The sequence below is a fragment of the Trachemys scripta genome, chromosome 7 (assembly GCF_013100865.1).
Source record: "Trachemys scripta elegans isolate TJP31775 chromosome 7, CAS_Tse_1.0, whole genome shotgun sequence".
NCBI classification, from domain to species: Eukaryota; Metazoa; Chordata; order Testudines; family Emydidae; genus Trachemys; species Trachemys scripta.
Window position 1 is genome coordinate 6,976,589 of NC_048304.1, and position 25,133 is coordinate 7,001,721.

At 42.3% G+C, this 25,133-nt stretch overlaps 1 protein-coding gene across 2 annotated transcripts in view; it reads left to right on the forward strand.

Annotated features, from left to right (window-relative positions):
- SLC25A26 (solute carrier family 25 member 26) overlaps window positions 1-25,133 on the forward strand; it is a 126,953-nt gene that overhangs the window by 18,564 nt on the left and 83,256 nt on the right. For both annotated transcript variants that reach the window (XM_034775940.1, XM_034775941.1), the window contains 2 exons: window positions 17,303-17,407; window positions 20,663-20,710. In XM_034775940.1, coding sequence (XP_034631831.1) covers window positions 17,303-17,407; window positions 20,663-20,710 — 153 coding nt within the window. The remainder of the gene's footprint in view (window positions 1-17,302; window positions 17,408-20,662; window positions 20,711-25,133) is intronic.

The following is a 25,133-nucleotide window of genomic DNA, read 5'->3' on the forward strand; positions in this document are numbered from 1 at the left end:
ATCCAAAGAGGGGAGGTAGCAAACAGTTTTATTGTATCCAGGGATCAGAATTCTTCTTCATCCTCTGCCTTGACATTGTCCCACATGTTTAGTCGTCATATGTCTTTACAAAGGGCTGCCAAAAGTGCTTGGAAAACATGAAATCATAAGTGGTGGAAAGGAAAACCAGATGTTTTAAAATTATTTCACTTTTAATCATCTAAGGTAGTGTCAGTTATGCGACCAGGGAACACTATTTTAAAATGGACAGTGTCCATGTTAAACAGTCACACTGTGCTTATTATGAATCTTAACTTGATGGATTGATTAGCCCAGGCTTTTTGTCAGGTTTATAATAGTGACATATGCAGTAATTAGAGGAAAGTTGGGTAAGAGTACAAACATCCTCCCCGCGCCACCCGCCAACTTGCTGCAAACTTCATTTTATGGTCTGAAAGTAAGTTTATCCCAGTTTGACTGACAATGTTTCCTTTCTAAGAGCCAATGCGCCTGGATTCAACATGGTGAATTTTAAACCCTGCTGACTTTTCCACAGAGGTGAGAAAAAAGTCATTTGGCTCTTTTCCTGGGGAAGCTAGCTAACAAACAATCTTTTCCATGTAATATTTAGATATTGTTATGGTTACAACCTGGGTTTTGTGGGATAGTCAGTGAAACACTCTTGTAAGTTCGGGTCCTTTATTGGCAAACATCAGGCCTGATCTGGTCTCTTCTTCCCTTTTGCGTCTTTGTTTTAGTCTGTGGTGGCGTTGCTTCTTTCTCTTCCTGTTCCCACTTTCAGAATCTAGCCAATAACTTGTTTCCCCATTTTGCGAGAGGATTTGTGTGTTGAGAAATGACAGGTAAAGAGCTCTCCTTGCCTCTTCTGCGGTAAGATCAAGAGGCTTTTTTAGTCTGTCGGTGCACTTTGTCTTTCAGTGCTCTGAAGCTAGATCACTGCAGAATTCACTGGGCCACACCTATCTCATGTAGACTTCCAGGGAGCTATAAGAACGGCCATACTGGGTTAAACCAAAGGTCCATCTAGCCCAGAATCCTGTCTTCTGGCAGTGCCAGGTGCCCCAGAGGGAATTAACAGAACAGGTGATCATCAAATGATCCATCCCCTGTCGCCCATTCCCAGCTTCTGGCAAACAGAGGATAGGGCCACCATCCCTGCCCATCCTGGCTAATAGCCATTGATGGACCTATCGTCCATGAATTTATCTAGCTCTTTTTTGAACCTTGGCCTTCACAACATCCTTAGTCTTGGCCTTCACAACGTCTTCTGGCAAAGAGTTCAACAGGTTGACTGTGCGTTTTGTTTTAAACCTGCTGCCTATTAATTTCATTTGGTGACCCCCCTTGTTCTTGTGTTATGAGAAGGAGTAAATAACACTACAAGATGTCTCCTCCCCAAAGCAGTAAAAGATCACCAGTGGCAGGTGTGGCTACATATCTGTGGTGCTGCTATAGGATAGAATGAGCTGCCTGACCTTGTTAGAAGATCGAGACTGTAAAGAAGGGAGGAGGGTGAGGGGGCCTGTTGTTTGCCCATGAAGAGCACAGTATGAGAGCAAGCTCGGTGGCTGCCTTCTGAAAGCCAAGACCATCACACTTCTTCCAACGTGAAGGTGGAATGTGGGCTACTGAGAAGAGGGGAAGTCAGAATTGTGTCCCCTCCAAGCTCCTTTGGGGGTGAGGGTGTCAGACTGCACCTTCTGAGGTCAGGGGTTTACGTAGCTTTATATAAAACCAACACTTTTAACAGAGCTGCACTCCGAGTTTTGGATTCCTTCCAAATCCAGAACTAGAGGGATGTTGAACTCTCATGGACTGAAATAGCCCCAAAGTTTACTTTCCTGGTGGGATCAAGATGGCTAATTAACCTCTAATCTTCTCATGCCCTTAAATAAAGAACAGCAACAACGAGATTTCAGCTCCATCCTCTAGTGGCAACTACATGGCATTTAACTCACTTCTTTCTTTGGTTAAAGTACTGTGATGATCTGACACTACTCTCCAATGATCTCTGTGCTTAGGCACAGCAGGACTGTACCATATATTAGAAGTCCAGTCTCCGAAGCACTTTCTGAGTGTGCCTTATTGAGCAAGCTTGAGTGAGTCATCTACATGTAAAAATATAACTCTGCAGGGACTGGGGACAAGGTAACACACAATTAGCTCAGTGCAGACCAGATCTTTAAAGTTTTCGGGGGGGAATGAGGTGAATTCATGCCTCTGTAATTTGTGTGGACCGTTGACCTCAGTTGGAGTGTACATAGGCCAATAATGAGTACTTCTGAAATTTCCCCCTGTAATTAAATAGGGGTGAAGGAAAGTGGCTTGTTCCCTTCATTTTTGGCCCATATATTCCAAGTCTCTCTCTCTTTTTTTAAAGCACCATGGTTTGTCATCTAAGAGTTAGCCCTAGACCTGGGTACAAGATGTTTTTTTGCTAATCTTAAAACCAATAGAAAAGTTTGCATAACACTTTAGATTTCAGTTTAAACCATTGCTTTTAAACAAACATTCCCCTGCAGTATCTGCCACCCTGAGATTGTTATATAGCTCTTAAGGGTAGCTCCTTCACATCCAACCACCCAGGGCCCCACTCTGCTAGGCACTGTCTTTGCATAAAGTCAGTGTCAGACCCTGGTTCCAAGAGTAGTGTGACCAGGTGTCCCGATTTTATAGGGGGCAGACCTGATATTTGGGGCTTTTTCTTATATAGGCTCCTATTACCCCCCACCCACATCCCAATTTCTCACACTTGCTATCTGGTCAGCCTATCCAAGGGCTTAATTTAAAATGAAAATGAAATTGAAATTGATTATGGATGTATGTGAAACTAACTTCATTGTCTGTCATGAGAAATTTGAAAAGTAAAGAGACAGCATTATCAAATAAGGGTTGGGATTTTTTCTGTATTAATATTCTAAGGTTTTAGTAACACAGGTTAAAGAAATTTGTTCCAATCGTTTAAAATTGACTGTGTCCCTTTAATTGACTTACAATTCCCAGGGTGTTGATGATAGTGTTAGGGCCTGATCATGCACACACGTGTGTGTACACACAGTACGTTTGGATTGAGTATAAAATAATTTAAGCAGTTAGCAGCAGGACTTGCTGAGGCTGGCAAGAGAAGTAGTGCTTGTGACTGTTGAAATGTACATTGTCTTTTGAATTAATCATGGTGGGTTTTGAAATATTCATAATTTAATCTAGGTTAGCTCTGATCTACAAATGCGGTAGTATTTTGCCAAGCCCTCATACGGGAGTGTACTTGAGCAGTGGTGTAAAGGCTGCTGAGAAGATGAAATTACTGCCGTTATGACGTAGTGGAGAAGACAGAGAAGAAGTATAGCTAGATAAGAAGGAAACTCAAATTAAAGCTGCAGCCAAGATTTGCTTGTAAATAAAGATGAATGGAGGCAGAAATCCACAGACACTGCCAACAAATTCATCATACAATTAAAGGCTGAAACAGCAAATTAGGAACTGTCAGCCACCTAACCAGCCACCCACAGTGTCTCTTGTATGCCTTCTTATACACATGCCCTCTTTCTCTTCTTCAGCTCCATTTTTGAGTTCCATCCGTTGGTGAATCTATTCAATACATGCCTTTAAAATTACAAAGCTACCGTCTTGGTTTTGCAGCTTGGTACCTGCTTCATCTGAACTCGCATTCTTTCACTTATTATTTGTATTGTTGTAGAACCTAGAAGCTCTAGTTATGGGCCATGGGGGCAGATTTTCAACTGATGTAAGTTGTCCTACCTCCGTTGACTTCAGTGCGGCTAGGACAAGTTCACTCCAATTGATAATCTGCCCTTTCTTTTTTAAGGAAAGAAGGCTGTAGGAAGGAGGAGGGGATCAAGGATCCATATTAAGGGGAAATGGTTCAGCAAACTTTGAAAGTTAGGCTTGGTCGGGGTGCAACCAACTTACGAGGGAGAAATGCTGGTTGGCCCATTGGAAACGGCAGCTTAGCTTGAAAAGGGATAGCAGCTGGGATAGGAAGTCCAGCAACGCCGGAAAGGTGGAGCGGGCTAGTTCGGTGTCTGGTTGAAGGGGATGCTGGAGGACGGGTGCTGGTGGTGTCGGGAGGCAGGAGCGTGGGATGCTTTGGCGTGACAGGTTAGGGAGTAATTGGGTCACTGCATCCTTTAATGACCAGTCAGGCACTTGGCAAAACCGTTTTGGAAATTCCAGCCAGTCTCTCCTTAAAGATGGTAAGGAGGGAACTTGGAAGCATTGGTGTTGCCTTTCCTGAGGGGCAGCAGGCTGTTGCATTTCACACACGTTATTGCTCTGAACATTATAGCCCACGGAACATTCCATTTCTAAAACCCCACGGAGAGTTGAGATCCCAAGTACCTTGCTGTGTGGAATCTCTCTCTCTTCCTTCAGTGTTTAGGGGAGCTGCAGCTAATTTAATGAAGTCGCTCTTGCATCAGTATCGGAAGAAAAAGCGGGAAAGAGATCCTGGCTTTCTTATCCTCTCTGTGGTGTAAGGATTCATCCAAAGTCCATTGTGGTCAACAGCCAGGCTCCCGTTGTCTGCAGGGGGCTTTGGGTCAGGCCTGTTGTCTGAATGTGGCTGCACCTCGCAGCAGTGAAAGGTTGTATCTGTGGTGGGGATAAGGTTAGTGCACTTTTCATGTTCATTATCGAAGCAAAACCTCCGGATTTTCCAAGCTGAGCCTTAAAGCAGAAACCTGCCCTGGGTGGTGCAGTCCGCTCCGGCACTGGCTCCTCATGTAACCCCCTGGGGCAATTTGCTCTACCCCATCTACACCATTAAAATGGAGATTATGATCCACACCCACACTTGTAACGTGCATAAGGATCGATGGATTTAAAAAATGCTAGTGTGACACCCCCTAACTCTCCCCCCCCATGAGTGTGTTACAGCTCCCCCTCTCCGCCTGATCCATAGGGGATGTCTGTCACAGCCCCAGCTATGGGAAGTGGCTTTAGCTTAAGCCAGAGGGACTCGCATTTTCAATCCCTGATATCTGCCAAGATGGCGGCCGTAGCACAAGTCGGGGCTTATCTGGGATTGAACTGCTGTGGGGCTCGGCTATTCAGGATGAGTTTTCCGTGTTCAGGGGAAGCACATAACCCACTGGCCAGTGTATATAGCGTCTTCCCCTCTGCGTGATGCACAGAGGAGATGGCTGGCATTGAACTTTATTTGAGTGTCTCAATAAGGCATATAAATGTCTAAGGAATCAGATGCAAATCCTGTTCTCACTCTCCTCTTCACTGAATTTTTTTTTTTCCTAGCTAAGAGCCATGGTTGGAGCTTATGGGAAGAAAAAGTGATGTTTTGGGAGATTACAATCTTCCTTCCATGTATTACATGAACAAACGAGCCAATTTATCATTATAAACCGGAGGAGGAATCGGAACAAGTCCTGAAGAGCCAAATTTTTTATCTGTTTCTTAGTAACACAATACAGAGAGGGCTATAGAACGGTTTGTCACATACTGCAATGTTAAATTTCAGGCAGGCTCAGAGAGGAGAACGTGTCTGGAGAGGGGATTTGTATATCTCAGTTCAGTTGATTTTATTTTTTCTCTTCAGTGGCCAGAGGAAATCCATAAACAGATTCTTTAGGACTTAGAAAAAAGGATGCTGTTGGTTAAAATCATAGGTAATAAATGAAATGAGAAGAAGGTTCTAGTGGCGAGGATATAATTTTAATTAGTAAACTGAAGGGATCAGGAGAGGAATTTCCAACTAGAATGATAATCACAGTATCTTAATAACATATGCTAATTGATGTTATTAATCAGCCTCACATTTGAAATTAAAAAAACAAGTATTCAATCTATTAAGGGGAACATCTTAGATAGTAACTGAGGTGATCAGAATCTGTCATTTACCAGAAATATTAACCTGTTTTGAGCAGCGTGTGAGAGTCTGAGTTAGAAAGAAGTTTTTGTCTGCAAAGTTGTGGCAGATCTAATGCAAAGTGCATAAAACAAAATATTTTTGTTGCTCCTCTGTTTGAAAAGGGATTTGAAGTTAAACTCACTTTTTGTTGGCTTTTCTACATTACAAATAATGGGTCCTCCTTTTCCCCCTCCTTCCTGGAAGTGATTGCCAAGCTTTCTGATGGTGATACCACATTCAGATGCAATCAGAGATGCATTTTTTTTCTACATTCAAATGAGTAAGGAGGGACTTCTGAGTCTCAGGGCTTGGCTATATTAGAAAAATAGCACTGGCATAATGAAATCTATTTGAAATCATCATAATTAAGAGTGCAAACCCCTAATGTAGAGGCACTCAAACTGGTTTAACCCTCACTTTAATTGGTTTCGCTCATGCTGGTGAAGTACTAATTTATGTTAGGGTTGACCGATTTGAGTAGGTTTTCAGTCTTAATTTTTAAAATCAGTTTCCTTAAACTGGTAGAACTCTTCTACTGTAGCTCAGGTCTGAGGCTGCCTCATGTTCCCGCTCTATTCAGGTTTCCTGGATCTTTTGCCAGACACCTTGAGCAACGGAAGGAAAGTGAGGACCACATACTTCAGACGTAGCAAAGTGTGTGTTTTATTGGGAGGGCCGAGAATGTTTGAGAGAATCTCTGCATCATTGAGAGTACGTATTCCATAGCAGAATACTGCGTCTGATTCTGATTGTGTAGTGGTGTCTATCAGGAGTAACTCTGTGGAATTAGACAGGCTTTAAACTAGGTAGTGAGATCAGAATTAGGCCAGTTTCTTTACCTCTCTGTACAGCACCAGGCACAGTTTTGGTCCTATATAAATAAATGCTATAAATGTAATGAGTACGCTTTGTGGTTCACTTTTAAAGAGCCAGGGCCCGTACAATCTGCATAAAAATCAATGAGAAAATTCCCAAAGACTTCAGTGGGAGTTGGATCAGGCCTCAAGATCAAGAGGCGGTGTAAAGGCCAAGGCTAACAATTCCAGTTCAGAGACAAAAGGAAAACAATTTATCTTGCTGTGCAGAATCTTTCAGGGCTGGGATGAGAAATCAGGGATCTAGTACCAGCTCTGCTACAGTCTAAAGGTATCTCCTTTAGCATAGTTTTTGTGCTGTAGTTTTCCCCAAATGGCTGCAATAATTACCTTGCCTGGGTATTGAGAGATTTAATTTAATGTCTCTAAAGCACTCTCTCTGCTCCTTGGATACGAGGTGCTATAGAAGTGTAGCACATTGGATTTTCATTTGATTAAGAGTAAACTTATGCAAATGGCGTTTAAGAATGAATGTCCCCAGACTGAAAAATGCTCCCTTAGCACCAGGTTGAATCATAAATTAAATTTGCATGGTGCTCAACAATGAAGGCTTCCCAGCCCTCTCAGTACATAAACAAAAACGCATTAAAGTGAATACGTCTTTCCCAAGAACTCTAGAAAACAAAACCTTAATCCTAGGACAAAGTGTTTCATGGGCCCAGAGCAGCTATAGCAGCAAAAATAAAGGGTAAGGGTAAAATTTTCAAAAGCATCCAGGTGACGTACGTTCTTATAAGTCGCATTTGCAAAGCAGACTCAAGGCCAGATTTTTGAAGGTATTTAGGGGGCCTGACTCCCATTGATTTCACTGGGAGTTGTTAGGTGCCTAAATACGTTTAAAGCCTGGCCCTTTCCTAAGTCTCATGGAAAGTCAGTGGCTCCTAAGTCACTTTTGAAAACGTCACCCCAAAGCTATTTTACTCCTCTGCAGCCTTGAAACCAGCCTTTCCCCCCCATTTATTCTTACTCTAGATATGCTGCCCTGGGTCAAGCATCAGTAGCATAGGATGGGGCCCGATGGTCTATGGAAATGTTAAACCTTGATCCACAGGCTGAGAGCTGGCCAGCTCAGAAAGCCAGATTTCCCATCCCCTGCTCTTCTGGCTCTTGGGCACTGGGAAGTGGTGTTGCAGTAGTACAATGCAGTTGTCACCGAGGTTTGCGTTAGCATTTCCAGGTCAGAATGAGCAAGGGAAGGTCACCATCTGAACTTAAAATCCCTTTCATCAGCTGGCTAATGGAGAGGGAGGACGGCCTAATGGTCAGGGCTCTAGCCTGGGACTTGCACAATCCCAGTTCAAATCCCTGCTCCACCACAGACTTCTTGTGTGGCCTTGGGGCTAGACCTGCAGAGGGAATTTGCAATGCCTGCCTTCCAGTGGAATCCATAGCCCCTGGGCCCTAAGGGTGAGTGAGGAGACGCTCCACAGCACAGGACTTTGGTGCCTGTGCTCATGCACACTGATAGAAAAGTAGGGGACTTTACCAGCAGAAATTTAGGCACTGTGGAAATTTAGGTGCCTACAGAGTTAGGTGGCAGCTGAGTAGGGGTTTTGAGGATCTAAACTTTGGATTTAGGTGCCTAAAGTGTCAGGTGGGTTCCTAAATCCCTTTGTGGATCTAGCGCCTACTCTCTGGGCTTCAGCTCCTCATCTATACAATGGGGATAACAGCGCTATCTCAAAAGGGGGTTGTGAGGATAAATACATCAAAGATGGCGAGGTGCTCAGCTACTACAGTAATAGAGGCCTGATAAACGCCTAAAATAGATCTAAAGTGCAAGGGTCGTGGCAGACTACAGACTAAAATGGTCCTCCGGAGCTGCTCTCCCAAGTCACAAAGCTGGGAATAGCACTGTACCACATTTCTGAGGAAAACATGTCCTGCATCAACCCAATTTAAATGTTCTACGTAAGCCCTCAATAGCAACTTGTAATACCTGGTCTGTTGTGTTTCAGATGCCTCTGAAAGATGCATTAGTACATGGGTCTAGTGCAAGAGCAGTAGTGTGGTTAACTACAAATAAGTCCACAATCCTGACAACCAGCTTTCTCTTTCCCAAATACTGCAAAAGAGTTCGTACGAATCGGTTAGCCTGAAATACAAAGTGTTAGAACAGAACACAAACTGGTGGGATTTGATTATTATATTTTGTTTAGAAAAATAATAAAATAAGGAAATAGAAGGTTTAGCTTCAGCTATGTCTAAAGACTCAGAAGAATTTGGATTTCTTTTTGAGATCTGGATTGGCACCTTACAATCAATTCCGAGTAAGGAGCAGAGTATATTAAAAATGTCAATGAGGACTGACTTGTGCCTCTGAAGAACACTGTCTTGCCAGTTTCTGGGTAATGTGGTTATTATTCTCCAGCATTCGTGGTACTTTCTACCTGCAGAGAAATCTCTCCTGGACTACTTGTTAAATCTTGAATACAATATGATGCATGAGTAACGGTGTGTCAAGCTCCACTGGATTTCTTTGAAACATGGGATGTAGTCTAATGAGGATGGCGCGAGGTGAAGTGGTGTGGAAAATAAGCGTAGTTTCTCCCAGTCAAAATAAGTCAGATCGTCACAAGAAAACGGGCATTTCCCAGTTATTGGATGCAGTTAAAGAAGTGAATATATTGGTCATCTCCCTAATATTTAATGTAAAGTAAGAAGCAGTTTTTCAGCCCAATCACAAAAGGATTTCTGGTTTGTTTTACTGATATATATAAAAATGCAAAACTTCAAGTGAGGAGATTTTACACGCTTTGATAATGTGTTCAGTTGCGCTGAATTTAGTGATTGCATTATAACTCTTATTGGACAGTGCTGTACTCTTCTATGCCAATTCATAATGACCTTGCTTTGCAGAATGATAGAGGTAGATGTCATTTACCCCTAAGACAAAATTATCAATCTCTTTAGGATGGGAAATGGAGGAATTGTGAATCATTACAATGTTTCCGATTCCCCTATTAGTAAATTCAGTGGAGTAAGATGGCCAACGAGTAAGTGGGAATATGAAGTAGCTGGTGAGGCTGAAAGGAAGTATACCACTGAATAATGGTGGAAATGCTTTTACCTCTCTGTATTGGTCCTTTCTTTAGCAATTATCATCACATGGTATGAGCTCTGTCCTTTGCTGATTTCTCTAATATCAGTGGTGATCTGCACATATCTTTAATGTCCTCTGGATAATCTTTTGTTTGTGCTTTCACTGTTCCCTATCTATGGCATGATCACAGGTGTTCCTCATGAAAAACTCATGTAAAGTTATAAGAAGGCCTGTCCTCTTCATCTGTTATTAATCAGCTTGTGCTGAGTACCTTTTAGTTATTTGCCTCCTCCCAAGGCCAGCTCCAGGCACCAGCCTGGCAAGCAGGTGCTTGGGGTGGCTGCTCCGGAGAGGGGCGGCAGGTCTAGCTATTTGGCGGCAATTCAGCGGACGGTCCCTCACTCTCGCTCGGAGCAAAGGACCTCCCGCCGAATTGCCGCCGCAGATCGCGATTGCGGCTTTTTTTTTTTTTTTTTGGCTGCTTGGGGTGGCCAAAACCCTGGAGCCGGCGCTGCCTCCTCCTAAGTGAGATAAGTTTCCCAAGAACTAATCTTCTCTACAAACTTCTATATGCCACATAAGATGGGATTTTCAAAAGTGCTCGGCCCTGACCTAACTTTGCTCCCGTTGAAGTCAGTGATAAAACTCCTGTCAACAGGTCAACACCGAGTGCTTCTGAAAATCCCAGTGTTAACTTGCAGCAAAGGCTTGCCCACATGAGGAGGTTGCAGTAGTTTGAGTGTGGTTTTTAAAGTGTGATGTAGTTAAATCAGCCCGAAAGGCTGTGTAGACACTCCTATTTCAGTTTAAACCAGACTTACTTTGGCTTTGCTGCAGTTGATTAGGAACACGGTTCAATTACATTGAAATAAGCCACATACACCAAAATAAGTGTCTGTTCAGGAGTTTGGACTGATTTAACTAGAAAATTAGATCATATTTGGGCTTCAGGAGTTTGGACTTCAGGTACTAACAATAATAATTGAGCTAAAGCATATTCTAATTCAATTCTGACCAGAAGATGGCAGTCTTGATACACAGGTGAAGTCTAGTAGTCAAAACATTTTTTTTTTTTTTTGCAGAGATGGAAAAACTGCATATTTCCTTCAGTTAATTTGAAAAATATACCCTCTTAGCAAGATGAGGATAAGTGCTAATGATAAAATACACACATTTTTAGTGGCGATTGCCCCCAACAAGCAAACGCAACTAGGAAATTAGAAGTGCGCTTAGATTTATGACTCATTACACGTTTCACAAGGTTCATCTGGTAATGATTTAAGACCAAATGTTTTGAAATTCATGACTCTTTCCAGCCATAATTATAATAATAAAAGGGTAATAAGACAACAGGTGCTAATATTGTCACATTAGCCAGCCTGCTCTGTAAAATAAAGCGAGAAGCATAATGATGCCATTAAGACCAATTTTTATTATTTGAACTTATATCTAAAGTACTTCATCCTTTGTTCAGATGTCATGATTAGCATGTATGGGCACACTGGTGTGAGGAGACCTTGTAAACTTCAGACTGAAATCAGAAGAGATTGCATAGCACTGTATATCGTCAGAGTTTGGGAAATAAACTATATATATATATGACAAAAGCCATTTTCTCTCTAAGCAATAATCAGGATCCTACACTGTCTGCTTTTCCACTGACTTCAATGGGCCAAGAGCTCCCTAACAAATCAGTTTTGTCCCATATACAGAGGCCAATCAGAACAATTGTCTGGTGCCTTAATGAAGGTTGAGGTTATCTGGAGCCTGTCTCTATGAATCCAGATGAAGGGGTATAAACTTCTGACAGAAACAGAGGGCCAAATTCATTCCTCTTTTAGCTTCACTGCAGTCAATGGGACCAGGGATGAACTGGATTCTAAGTTCTTCGTGTGCTGACCGCACAGTAAGCGTGCTCTGGACTGCACTGTTCTCCAGGAGTCAGTGGTGTCAGTCTGTGCAACATTAACTTCTGTTACTGAGTTTGCAGAGTGTCTCTGTGCAGAATCAAGACAGGTGCTATGGAGCTAGCTGTTGCTGAAGACGAGCGTCCGTTCTTAATTTCTCTCTTTTAACAGCTCCTGTGTCATGGCTAGTGTGTGTCTAGATATGAAGTTGAGAATATAAAAGTAAACGGAGGCCAGGTACTGCTTGGTGGGAATGTGCTGTGATTAGGATAGTCAATGGAATCTCACCATGTAGGAAGCTAACATTCTGTATCTGCTTATACGCCAGACACAATGCCAACAGATACATTTGACTGCTCCTACTCCCGTTCTAGTAATAGTGTTTCATTAACTTTCCCTAAGACAGCAGTGGGTTCTGGGCAAATGCAGGGAGTCTCTCCTTGTGGACCTCATTAGGAGATCATGACCTACAACTGTAGATTTAACCCTCTGTGATCTGAAACTCAGGGGCATTTGTGAGGGACAGATGTACTCATGTAACTTAAAATTTTACACTAGACTTCCTAAGTCAATAGTCATTTAAAGCTGAAGGCCAATGTCTTTGGATGAAAAGCATCACTGGTACACACTATGCTAAGAAAGCAAATGATAGGATGTGTATTGATTACTTTATCTTAATTCATGCTGCGTTACCTGTAAGCCACTGAAGTGCTTTAAGTCTGAGTACAGTAAATCAATTGAAAAGTTCCCCCGTCCCTTCTCTCCACTGAAGTTGAGGTTGTTACATTTTCATCCTGTGGCCCAATAGGCAGGTGTGACATTAATTTTGCATGCTTTCCCTTTGAAGGCGAGGGCTCGGATCACATCAGAAGAATGCTTAGTTGTTACTGATAGTAAGATACACATGCAAAAACAATAAGGTAACGAGTCGTAAGTTCAGATGTACAGTGAAAATGTCAGTGTTCTGTCTAGCTGCAACAGTCTTTGCACAAAAACTTGTGAGCAAAGAGTGCCCTATGGAACCTATCTGACAATAGAGCCTGGGATGACATTAGCTTTTACTTTCTTTCATACCAGTACAATGCAATCACTTGTTTTTGTTCTTGTGCAGTGAAATATTCCCTTGTAGCTCAAATTCAAATCGGAAAAACATCAAAGTTAATATGAAACAAAATGGAAGGCACTGCAAATATCTGGAGAAAATAGATAGATACATTACTTTGTAGCCACCCCTCTCATGCCAAAATTGCAACGCCACAGAAGTCAGGAAGCCACGCTGGGCTCTTTGTACCCCCTTGGTTGGGTAGATTGTTTTTCATCTGAAAGCCTTTTTAAAGTTTTCTTCCTGCCTCCGTACTTTTAAGGAATAAAAAGCTAATGTAAGGACATGGAGTGTTATGAAGCATGAAGTTCTATAAATATTTATGCTGAACTACAAAAAAAGTTGACAATTCTTATTTTCTTGACATATTGGGGTCATTTGTTGTTTTTGACCCCTGGAATTGAAGCACACATGGAGTGGTACCTCTTTGGAATGACTCTTGACTATTGCAAATACAGCAGGATGAGCTAGCGAGTTACAAGAGAATTTATTTCATAGCCACTTTTGAATACAGACGTTAAACTTCCACCGTGTTTATAAAAAAAAAAAGGTAGTCCTGCAAGCTACCAGTCATGCTTATTCAATTTGTACATCCTGACAACAAGCTATTACATTTAATATGCCTAATGAAAACATTAATGTATACAAGTTAGTTGCTTAATTTATTTGCAAACTCTGAGTCTGAGTTCATTTTTGGAGGAACAGATGTCATCCAGGTTACTTTTTTTATTATGTGCACTTGCCTTTGAATGCAAAACATTTTAAAACACATTTAATTTTAACTTCATTTTGGGGCCAAATTCTCTATTGTTCCTTTCCTGTACTAGGCTAAGGTGGGTCTAAGCCACCTTTGTACTTTTCATATTCTAGCACCAGCCCCCAGCACAAGCTACAGTAGCCCCATGCTACTTTGTTGTTGACTGATAAGACTTTTATATGCAGTGTTGTTGTACAGTAGCTGTATTGGTCCCAGGATATTGGAGAGACAAAGTGCGTGGGGTAATATCTTTTGTTGGACCCACTTCTGTTGGAGAGAGAGAGAGAGAGAGACAATCTTTCGAGCTTACACAGAGTTCTTCTTCCAGTCTTAGGACCCTCCACCTCTGCAGAGTCCTAGGACCCTACCTTTGAGCCTGAGTGTGACAGATTTGCATGTAGACAGAAGTGTGGGGGGAGGTTGGACTCAAGTCTGAGTCTGAGCTCTGGTCTACACTACAGAATTACTATAACTATGTCGCTCAGAGGTGTGAATAATCCACACCCCTCCGTGACATAGCGCTGTTTACTGTCGGTATAACTATCTCAGCGAGAGAGCTTCTCCCACCGACATAGCTACCGCCTCTCGCGGAGGTGGATTAACTAAGGCTATGTTTACACAGCACACCTTACAATGGCACGGCAGGCACACCCATGCAGCTGTGCCGTTGTAAGGTGTTCTGTGTGGCTGCTCTTCATTGCCGGGAGAGAGCGACAAAATAAAACCACCCCCAATGAGGGGCGGTAGCTTTGTCAATGGGAGCGCGGCTCCCGCTGATGAAGCACTGTCCACACCAGCTCTTTTCATCACTAAAACTTTTGTTGTTCAGGGGGGTCGGGGGTGGGTTTCCACACCCCGAGTGACATAGGTTTTAGCGACGAAAGCGCCAGTGTAGACCTAGCCTGAGATTACGGGAGAAGCTCTCTCCCGTTGGCTTAGCATCTTTATTAAAGAGCTACCGTGGTGCAGCCGCATCAGTGCAGCGTTTTAAGTGTAGACCTGCCCTGAGCCTGGGCTTACATTGCAGTGTAGACATACCCAGAGTAGGGATGTAAAAGGTTAACCGGTGAGCATTAGGCTTACCGTTAACCGACTTTAAACTTTAACCCCAGCGGCCTTGCGCCAGCCAGAGAGAGCCCATCCTGAGCCCCCGCCACGCCAGGTCCTCTGGAGTGATTTCGGTTAACGGTTAACCAGTTCAATGATATAATTTTAATGAGTTAACTTTTTTAACCAATATTTACATCTCTAACCCAGAATGTCACAGCTAAGGTGAATCAGATTGTTGAGTATAAGCAGTTAACAAATTTCAAGGGACCATTTATGGGGAAGTAGCCTGTTAACACCCCTTCTGTAATGGCTAGTAGAAAGCTGGGGGTGGGGAGTTAGTGGGTGATTGATTGTTGTAATAAGCCATAAATCCAGTGTCTCTGTTCATTCCATGATTTTTAGTGTCCAGCAAAGTTATGAATTGAAGCTCCCAGACTCATCTTTTGACGGTGTTGTGCAGGTTTCCTTTGAGGATGAGGACTGAGAGGTCAGATATAGAGTGATTGCTTTGTGAAAAGTGTTCACCCCCAGGATATGATGGTTTTTGTCTTACTGTTTTTCCGTGCGAGTTCATTGGAGAGCGTAGTGATGTCTGGTTTCACCCACAGAGTTGTTGTTGGGGCATTTAGTGCGTTGGATGAGGTACGCCACGTGTTGTGATAGGCATGTGTAAGACCCATGGATCCTGAAAGGTGTGTTGTGTGGGGTGTTGATCATTGTAGCAATGGAGATACTGGTTTTGCATCTGTTGTTCTGGCAGGGTGTGATGTGTTCTGGCTTTGAGTTGATGTGTTCTGGTCTGTGGGGAGCTTGTGTGTGATGGAGAAATTGGTTTGAAGGCCAGAAGACTTTTATAGGCCATTACATCAGCACAGCGGGAGTGCAAGTACACTGACCATGACTCTTTCTGCCCTCTCCCTGCCTCGTCTGTCAGAGTCTGGGAAGAGAGCTGGCACCAAGCCATTATATCAGTTCTGTACCAGATAGGGAATCTCTCTCTGACTGGAAGATTCTATAGGGGCCATTTCTGCCTCCTTTACACTGCTGGTGTGATGTAAAAGGGCCTTAGCATAGGGCAGAATCTAGTCCTTAATCTTTAAAAAATACCCTGTTATTCTCAGGGTTTCCAGTGTTGTGATAAGTTACTGTTCTATGCAAATAAACCACTGCTATTGTGTTGTTAAGACAAAAAGATTCAGGGATCAGATTCTTCCACGGCACAGTATGAGGAACTCCCATTGTAACAGGGAAGGAGCTGCACTGAGATGTGGAACTCTGGGCGATTTATCCGCGTAGCCAGATCAGTTGGGTCCTGGTAGCCACAACCTAGGAGTATGTTAAAAAAAAAAAAAAAAAAACACCCTTGGAGCGTCTCAGTAAACTGACTTAAGGGGCAAGAACAGAGGAGCCTTGCAAGGAGGACCCTAGCTGAATTCAGGGGGGAAGCTTAGGAGCAGAGTCCTGTTTGTTTCCAAAGGAAAAAAGCAGGAAGAGAGGAGCGTATGAGGATGCATATGGTGCTGAGCAGGGTGGGGATTTGGTATGTTTATCTGAGTTACTTGCATCCTGGCTTGGGAGAGTTATTCTTCCTGCAGCACTTTTACCTGTACTTCTTTTTATGTGGCAATAGGGTCTTCCAATACAGACAGGCCACAAATACAGAATGAAAATGCCACACACACTTGTTAAAGTTACATAATTTCCTATCTATGCAATCACAAATTTAAAAAAAAAATCAAGGAATTCACCACTGGAGGCAACACCACCCTTCAAACTGAGCTTATTTAACTCTCTTACCATCCTCACAACAACATCTAAATGCCCTCACACACCTACTCCTCACGTGAACAGCTGCCACCCCTTTGCTTCAGCCATAGAAACTCACCCGCAGTGCCTGGGGCCCCATTCCTCAAAAACCACACCCACATGCAACCTTAACTGACCTCAGCTTATTGTGTGTTGCAAGAACAGGTTACAGACTTTGTAAATAAGTCCACCCTGGCAGCTGGGGAGAGCCACTAGTTGCAGGGAACCCTTTATGGCACCCAGCCTTGAGACTCCCCTTCTTGGATGGCAGGTCTGTTGGCTGGAGAGGCCAGGAAACATCAGGGCCAGTACTTGCTTCTCCCTGCAGTGACTGTGCTTCACCATGCATATGAAGGGACTCTTTACAATAAATATTTTTATTTCCATCCAATGCTCGGTGACGTGTTCCTCAATTTTGGTCACTAGAGGACGTAATGTGACTGTCTTGCTTATTTGGAAAACAAGCACATGCAAATTGGTCTGGAGAAAAGTCTTCCCACATGTCCTATTTACAGTGCTAATATTGAGAAGGATTCCTGTGACTTCGAAATAACTTTCAAGCTTTCCCTTTTTCTTTAATGATCCCTTACCCCAAATCCGCTTCTGCTTTGAGAGTCACTTTCAAACTGAAACATTTGTGGAGGACATTTCTATTTTTCATTAGTGTAGCGTTGTACATTCTGATTTCAGCAAGCACACGGCACTGTCTGGCAGTGAGTGTAAGTGTCTCACCAACAGTTTTTAAGATTGACTCCGAAATATACAAACTGTTTCTCAGTTTTGCAGGTTTCACTGTGTGGAAAGAAAAGAAAACAAACTAACTTTATAAGGGAAGTGGACTCAGGTGTGTGTAGTCTAATCATAGGCTTCTTTTACAGATTGCCTGTCTAATACGGGTTCCTTCTGAAGTTGTAAAGCAGAGGGCTCAAGTTTCTCCTTCATCCAGTACCTTTCGAGTTCTTTCCAACACCTTATATCAAGAGGTAAGGTCTGATCAAAACTTGTGAATTATAGCTGCTTCCAACTGTTCCCCAAGTCCAGTGCTGTATGTTCCTAGCAACTCTCCAAAACTATCCTTTGGCTAAGCGTTATTGGCATGTTACATTGGAATAGAATGCTAGCGAGTTATGTTGCTTCTCTTCATATTTGGGGCATCTGCACCTGGAAACATGGGTTAAAATCCTCTAGTTTCTATTATGCCTTATGCAGTAATTTAACTCTTTCAAATCAGTCTGCTGGTTCCATGGCCTCATTAGTAGCAGAGCTGCCTGTGCTACAGCTAGGGTTAATGAATTAAAGCATTTAAAGTTCTCCTGGGATTTGCAGAAAGAAAATGTCATTAGCATAATGTTCATGGTACTGCATCCTTTCTGCCATGCTGATACACATGCCTGGAACTGTTGGGTCCTTTACTTTCCCTTGTGTGTGATAGGCAGAAGCAACATCCCAGGGAGATTACTTTAGCACCCATTGTCAGGGAAAGCATTTCACATGTGTCCCCGATGATGACTCGTCCTCCACGGCGAGTCGTCCCTTAACCCAAATGGTTATATCACGCCTGAGGCCCGTCACAAGAACTGAATCCCTTCCTGCAGAGTTGCTTCTCTTTGTACCTCTACTCCAGGAGTGAGTGGAGCAGGTTGGTGGTTGGAGCATAGCCTCTAAGCTCTACTTCCCGCATTTCCAAATATAAACAAGTTTCCACTAACGCCCTTTAATCCCCATAAGGATGTGTCTCCAGCGTTTCCTGGATACTACCCAAGAGCACGGGCCAAGTTTCCTCTATGTCCTTTTAAGCCAATAGGATCCTTTCTCTGTCTGAGGCAGTCATCTGAGCATTGGGCTTCAGTATCTGCTACTGACCAGGTATCTGGCTGTGAAATTCTAAGCCAGCAAACGCAGTTGATAGAAGAAATATTGGGCACGTGTCTGCATAAATGCTGGGGAAGAGAGTGATTTTAAGTTTCAAAGGTGGTGTTGGAGTGGCAGCTTAGACTCCAAACTATAAAAAGTTTTCCTTGATATTTCTGGAGTCTCATTTTCCCAGAAATCAGGACCCTGCAGAGACTGTACCAGCCAAGGACTATATTAAAACCCTTTCTGTGAAAGGTGGCACTCATCTTCTTCGCATGCTTGTCAATACTTGTCAATACTGTGATTCTGGTTCTGTTCTGCTTTGCTCCGTAAATGTAGGTCAGTGCACTAGTCAGGTAATGTGCTCTATGAGGGTGTGACTAATGTGTTTTCCATTAATTGGTCCGTGTAGAACCTACTGGTGTGCACTAAAAGTTGGCAAGCACGCTTTAGCGTAGTACTGAAGAGCACATTTAGTGCACACCAGCAGGGTCTACATGGACCAACACGTTAGTGTGCTTTAGATATCACATCCCTGTAATGTGCATTGCCGTGCTACGTAGTCAAGCCCTAAAGTGTTGTGTGGAGGCTATAATCTCTCTCTCTCCTTAAAGATACATGCTTTCTCTGTCACATCTCTTTCTACCTCCCATACTATCTATCAATCTTGGATACTTACAATCTTTAATATTAGAGGGGTAGCCATGTTAGTCTGGATCTGTAAAAAGTGACAAAGAGTCCTGTGGCACCTTATAGACTAACAGACGTATTGGAGCATAAGCATGCATCTGACGAATTGGGTATTCACCCACGAAAGCTCATGCTTCAATACTTCTGTTAGTCTATAAGGTGCCACAGGACTCTTTGTCAATCTTTAATATATTTATCCTCACAGCTGTGAGTGGGGCAGTGCTATTATCCCTATTTTACAGTTGGGGAAATTGAGGCACAGAGGCTAAGTGACTTGCCCTAATCACACAGAGTCTTTAGTAGAGCAGGGACTTGAACCCAGGTCTCCCGAGTCCTAGGCTAGTGCCTTAACCACTGGACCTTCCTTCCTTTATATAGTTGAAACTGGGCTAGCAGCATTGATATGCTCAGAGCCACAGTTATTGCTAAAACTGCTTCAGACGTGCAGACAGGGCAGATGGAGTCCTAAACATTACCATCTGAGATCCAAGATGGAGGAATGATAGAGCAGCCTTGCAAAATTCTACTTGTTAATTTCCTCATGATGGAAAATCAGTTTCCAGACTCTTCCTCGCCCTGCTACCTTTAAAAAAAAAAAAAAGGGGGGGGTGGAGGGCTGTTGAGGAAAGGCTGAGTGGATACGTTTAGGCCTTTTGCATTAGTTTGCAATACTTAATTTGTGGGTTAGGCACCCAGGGTCATTTTTTCTTTTGCATGAGTGTTAAATACTATGACCTACATTTTGAAAAAATATCTGCTGACTTTTGGGTGCTGAACTTGAGATGCCTGTAAAGGGGGAGGAAGGGATAGATACTGATTTTCTGAGGTTGAGCTCTGTACACTTCTTAAAATCAAGCCCCTTTCAGGTGTCAGGTTAGGCACCCAAAACCAGCATTCATTTAAAAAAAAAAATTATCTCTAATTTTTCCATCTTTGTCATCCTTCTGGTGAGCTTGGGTGAGCAGATTTTATAGCTGGACTAGCACACTTTTTAGGCTGATGTTACAAGGCTGCAGCTCTCAGACAACTCCAGTTATGGGAAAATAACGTCTGCTTTTCTTCCTCTCTTCTTTTTCCATCCCATCCCTGACCCACAAGATCTACCGGTGTTGGAGATACGGTCATAGAGGCACTGAAAGGAGAACTGAACCCTGATATACATGCAGTGCAAAAATTTTATCAACTGATTACAAATAAAACATTTAAAAGTTTTCCCTAACAGTGACTCTGAACCAGAGCAATTAAGAAACCAGACACATGGTCAGCTTGTCATCCTAGATGCCAATTTTATGTGGGCCATTTAACTTAAACATCCTGCTACTCTGCTTACATATGCATTTGGAAGAGTGGAGGCTTCTAGCTCTGCGGCTGCGCATGGCAAATATTAGGTAGTCCGAGTATGAAGTAATGTATTTCTCTGCCTTCCTGCTCTTCTGTTTTCTACTTGAGGTGTATGGATCTCTGATTATTCTTCGCACAGGTTAAACATGCTTTGAAAGGAAGATAAAAACTACTGGTGTGGTAAACCTTGGAAGACAGTGTTCAGTGCTATAATCAATCTGATCAATTCATTAGAAGTTCAGGTCTTGCTCTCAGTAAGGCTGTAATACCTGCCATGTAATTAAACATCAGTAAATTGTAGTATCTGCTAATGTAAGTCTCTATAGCTGAAGCTTTCATTTGTTGCTTTACAGGGTATTCAAGGACTTTATCGAGGTTATAAAAGCACAGTATTACGAGAGGTAAAACACTTGTTTTCTGTTTTGAAATTGTTCTGTTGCACTGTATCATATCTTGTTGGGAAAAAGAAATCGTGGTACAACTGCGTCAAACAGATGCTCTGCAAACTTTCAATACAAATCTTTCATTCTAGGTAAGTTAACTAGTTATGGGTATGTAATGGGAGCTTAGATAAAACATGGATAAGAATCTATGATATATAAGTGGCAACTAATCTGTGCCTCAGTCCTCTTAGTTTTGATGCTGCGTGGATGTAATCGAATGGAAATGTATCAATTATGAAGAAGTACAAAATAAAGTATTGGTAAAATCGTGTACGTTCTGTGACATGCATCCAGTAAGTGTTTATACACAGGGTAGCACTATCTGGCTCTCAGTCCCTGTTTCTGTGTAAGAAATACATACAGCCTTTCACAGCAAGACGTATAAATGTAATGCAACTTTCTTTGACCCTAAATCCAAGGAACTCTGTCATAGGGAAGAATAAATACTGAAAGTACACTTTACCCAACTAAGCTAAAAACATTTTTTAAAGGTTAAAAATATTGGTGAATCTCAGGATTTGCACTTTCTTTAATGTGTTGTTGTGACACTTTGTCAAAGAGGGAGACTTCTTTTAAAAGGAATTAAAAATTCTTCTGTTGAATTTTGTGGGCCCAGTCTGTTCCCGCTGAATTAATTGGGAGCAAGATCAGAGCCAGCATGCAATTTCAGTGTTGTCGCTCTCTTTAGGTATTGGTTGTGGTTTTGGCCCTGATTCTGTAGTTGGATGCTTTGTGAAGCCCTACTGAAGTCAGTGGGAGCAGAGCTCTGCCCTCGGGAATCTGATTGTATGATCGAAGCATTTATGTTGTAGTGATTTTTTTTGTCTTTGAATATGCTTCGTCTGTGACTTGCTTATCGCTCTCATTTGGAGAGTGCAAGATGAATATGGATTCCCTCTACATATTAGTATTGGGAGGATTCCCAACAGTTATATTGTGATTCTAATCTTAGAACTCCCTTGCACTCTAAAAAGTATTGAGTAGTACATTTAAACAAAAATACTTTGCTTAGATTGTAATGTGGTGATATGGGTTTAAACTTCTCGTGCAGGCTTGTCATTTGCAAAAGTAGAAATTGCATTGTGAACACTTTAGAGAAGGAGACAGGATTGGTTTCCTCTGAAAATAAGGCTAGGTCTACACTACCTGCCTGAATCGGCGGGTAGAAATCGATCTCTCGGGGATTGAATTATCACGTCTCGTCGGGACACGACAATCGATCCCCGAATCGACGCTCTTACTCCACCAGCGGAGGTGGAAGTAAGCGCCGTCGACGGGAAGCCACGGAGGTCGATTTTGCCGCCGGCCTCACAGCGGGGTAAGTCGGCTCCAATAGGTCGAATTCAGCTACGCTATTCGTGTAACTGAATTTGCGTATCTTAAATCGACCCCTCCTCCCCCCCCCGTAGTGAAGACCTGCCCTAATAGTACAGAATTGTGCTTTACCTACTGTGTTTAGTTATGTGTAGCACATGTATTTTGTTCTTAAATGTCACTTAGCTAAGCAATCAGGGTTGAATCTTAGCCTTTTAAAAAAACTCAGAATAGATTTTTACCATTAGAAAAGACATATTCATTATTTATATTACCATTGATAGTAATGCTAACTAATTAGCATTTGAAAGCCTGCTTTCAGCAGCATTCATTGCTTTAAAGAACTTTCGTTCATGCCCAAAACTGTATTCAGGGATAAAGATATATGTATTGTGTAAACCTTACTACATAAAGTAAGAAAATCACAAATATAGTGTTGCTTTAAGTACCAACAAATGTTAATGCCAGAGTTTATTTTAGCTACTCCAAATGTTTCAAAAATTAGTTATTTGTGTGAAGATGGCACTTGCTTTTCTGAAACATAACCCCCACCACAGCTTCATCCTGTACTTATTTTCTGGCTCACTAAACATATGTTATTCCCTCCGATTTCATCTGGAGGCAGGCAAAAGAGGGCAACAAGCCTTTTTGATTTCTCCGAGGGGTTCTGAATAAATGAATAAATTTAGATGCCATAGAATACAGATTTTGCATACTAACAGATAAAACACATGGTTACAACTGGATGCAAGTCTCTTTAAAATTTGTTTTGACATATCTCAGGACGGTAATTAATTTATAGGCCCTTCTCCTAGCTCAGTGTGTGACCCTTCCGAGATCACTTTGTTTACCCAAAATAGCAGGACTTTGTCGGAAATTTAATTGAGGTCCTTTCTACTATGTATATTCATAAATGATCCTTCAGAACTGATTTCAGTTGAAATATTGCTTTTTTGGAGTATCTGTCCAATCGAATGAGAAAAATGATTGCCTAATGAAATGTGGTTTCTCTTCAAAATGAAACAAATAATAGGTGATCTGTTTAAAAAAAAAAAACCCAACCCCTATCCTTTTAACACAATGTTAAGACTATCACATTGTGTGACACTAAATATCGCTCTTTGCAGTGAAGTGTCCATTTGATAGTCTGAGTAAAAGCAGCACGTTGAACTCTTTGCTGGAAATGTTGTAAAGCGGAAATTTTTTCTGGGTGTTCCCTCTCCTCCCCCTACCTACTTTTAGAATGCATTTCTTCCTTCCTTCAGCAGAAGGGCTTCTATAAAAGCCTGTGTTAATTCATTAGATACCTCCATGTGTTCCCTGTATTGTATGCATACAGGAACATTTAATTCTAGCTGAATCTGTTGTTTATGGAATCTTTTTGCATGCTTCAGCTTTTGCTTGCACAAGCCATTTTAGTTACAGAAGAAAGGGAGTTTCAGTATATGGGCTTCAGTGTTGGATTATTATTTTTTTAATAGGGCCTAACATATTGATGAACTTCAATGGAGGAGCAGAGTGGAGAACTGAGCCACTACTTAAGATTCTCTCCTAACTCAGAGCAGATGGCTAGTACATGTGTCTCTCCCTTCCCCTTTGGTTTCCACAAATTTCTCATTCCCCTTTTAGTGTCTCTTCCCTCTCAAACCCCATTTCCTACTGGTACCTACATCTTCCTCCATTTTGCTTCTATCTGCCTTTGAGCTGACCCCAGAACCCAAGGGAGATTAGGTGCATTGCATTTGTGGGTCTGTTCCTCCACACATGCACTAGCATTGCTAGTACCAGCCTGAAAGACGCACCCTCATGCTCCCGGAAGAGAGCTGCTGGACTAGAGCACAAGGAGGGCTGGGCTACATGGTTGCTCAGTGAGACTTTCCTGTCTGGATAAGTGGCAGGACACAGAAGGCTGTGAGAAGACATGGAATTCTCATGATGTCATTTCCAAGTGAGAGAGACACTTTCTAGGGGGGTAGTACACCATTTTGTAGAAAGTAGATCATGCTAGTGAGAGGGGGCGTGAATTATCACTTTCCCCCACACCGAAAAATTTGTTCACAAAAACTCCCCGACAATCTTACAGCAAGGCAAGAGAAAATATCCATTATAAGGTCTCCAGAATTTCTTAATTTACTACTTCTGCTGAGACTCGACACAAGCAAACTGAGCCAGAGTTTTAATTCCTGCATAATTCTTTTTATTAACTATGACCAAGTAGAGCATCTGTTAAAATTCCATAATGTTAAGTTCATGGGAAAAAGAGAGCAAACCCTGAGTTCTCCTTGGAATTTTTCCATTTACTTTAATGCTACAGCCTTCTAACAGATGTCTTAAATGGACATTGCTATCAATGAGACTACGACACAAATGAAAATGAAGCACCTTGTCAAATCTCGCTATTTACCATAGCTCACTGTATAATGAATGACTTCACTCTAGGCATCTCTGTGCGGGTATATGGTAGCTTCACAGTAGCAATAGCATAGTTAAGGTTGAAATGTCACTTTTGTTGTAAATTACTGCTAGTGCTTGGAAAATGCAAAGTGCTAATTTAAAAAAGCCCAATAATTTGTCACTTCTAAACATATTACAGCTGGATTGAACATTTTTTATGCTTGTCCCAGCTCAGGAGTGAACTGAAGAAGAAATAGTAGGTGATTTTCAGCTCTTGGTGAGTTTTCTTGCTCACCGATAACCTGACAGAAGCTTTGCTTTAGAAGATCAAGCCTGGCATTTGAATCATCTTGAATAAACGTGCACTTCGTACTTAGCCTTGTCTGAGGAAACTTGGGCTCCCATCCTGCAGTGAGCTTCCAGCAGCTGGATGTGGGCTATTAAAGTCGAAACAGCACTGCCTGGGCAGAGTTAATTGCAGGATTAGGGCCTTCATGTCAAAGTAAAAACACTGGGGTCATGGGCTGATGAGTGGATTCAAACCTTTAGGAAGGTCTTTGCCTTCAGGAAAATGGATCACAGTGTTACCTCAGATGGCGCTTAAAGTAGCCAAGAGTGCAAATGAGCAAAGGCAGTAGCCAGCTTGTTACTGGAAGGGGAGAGGACATTTCAG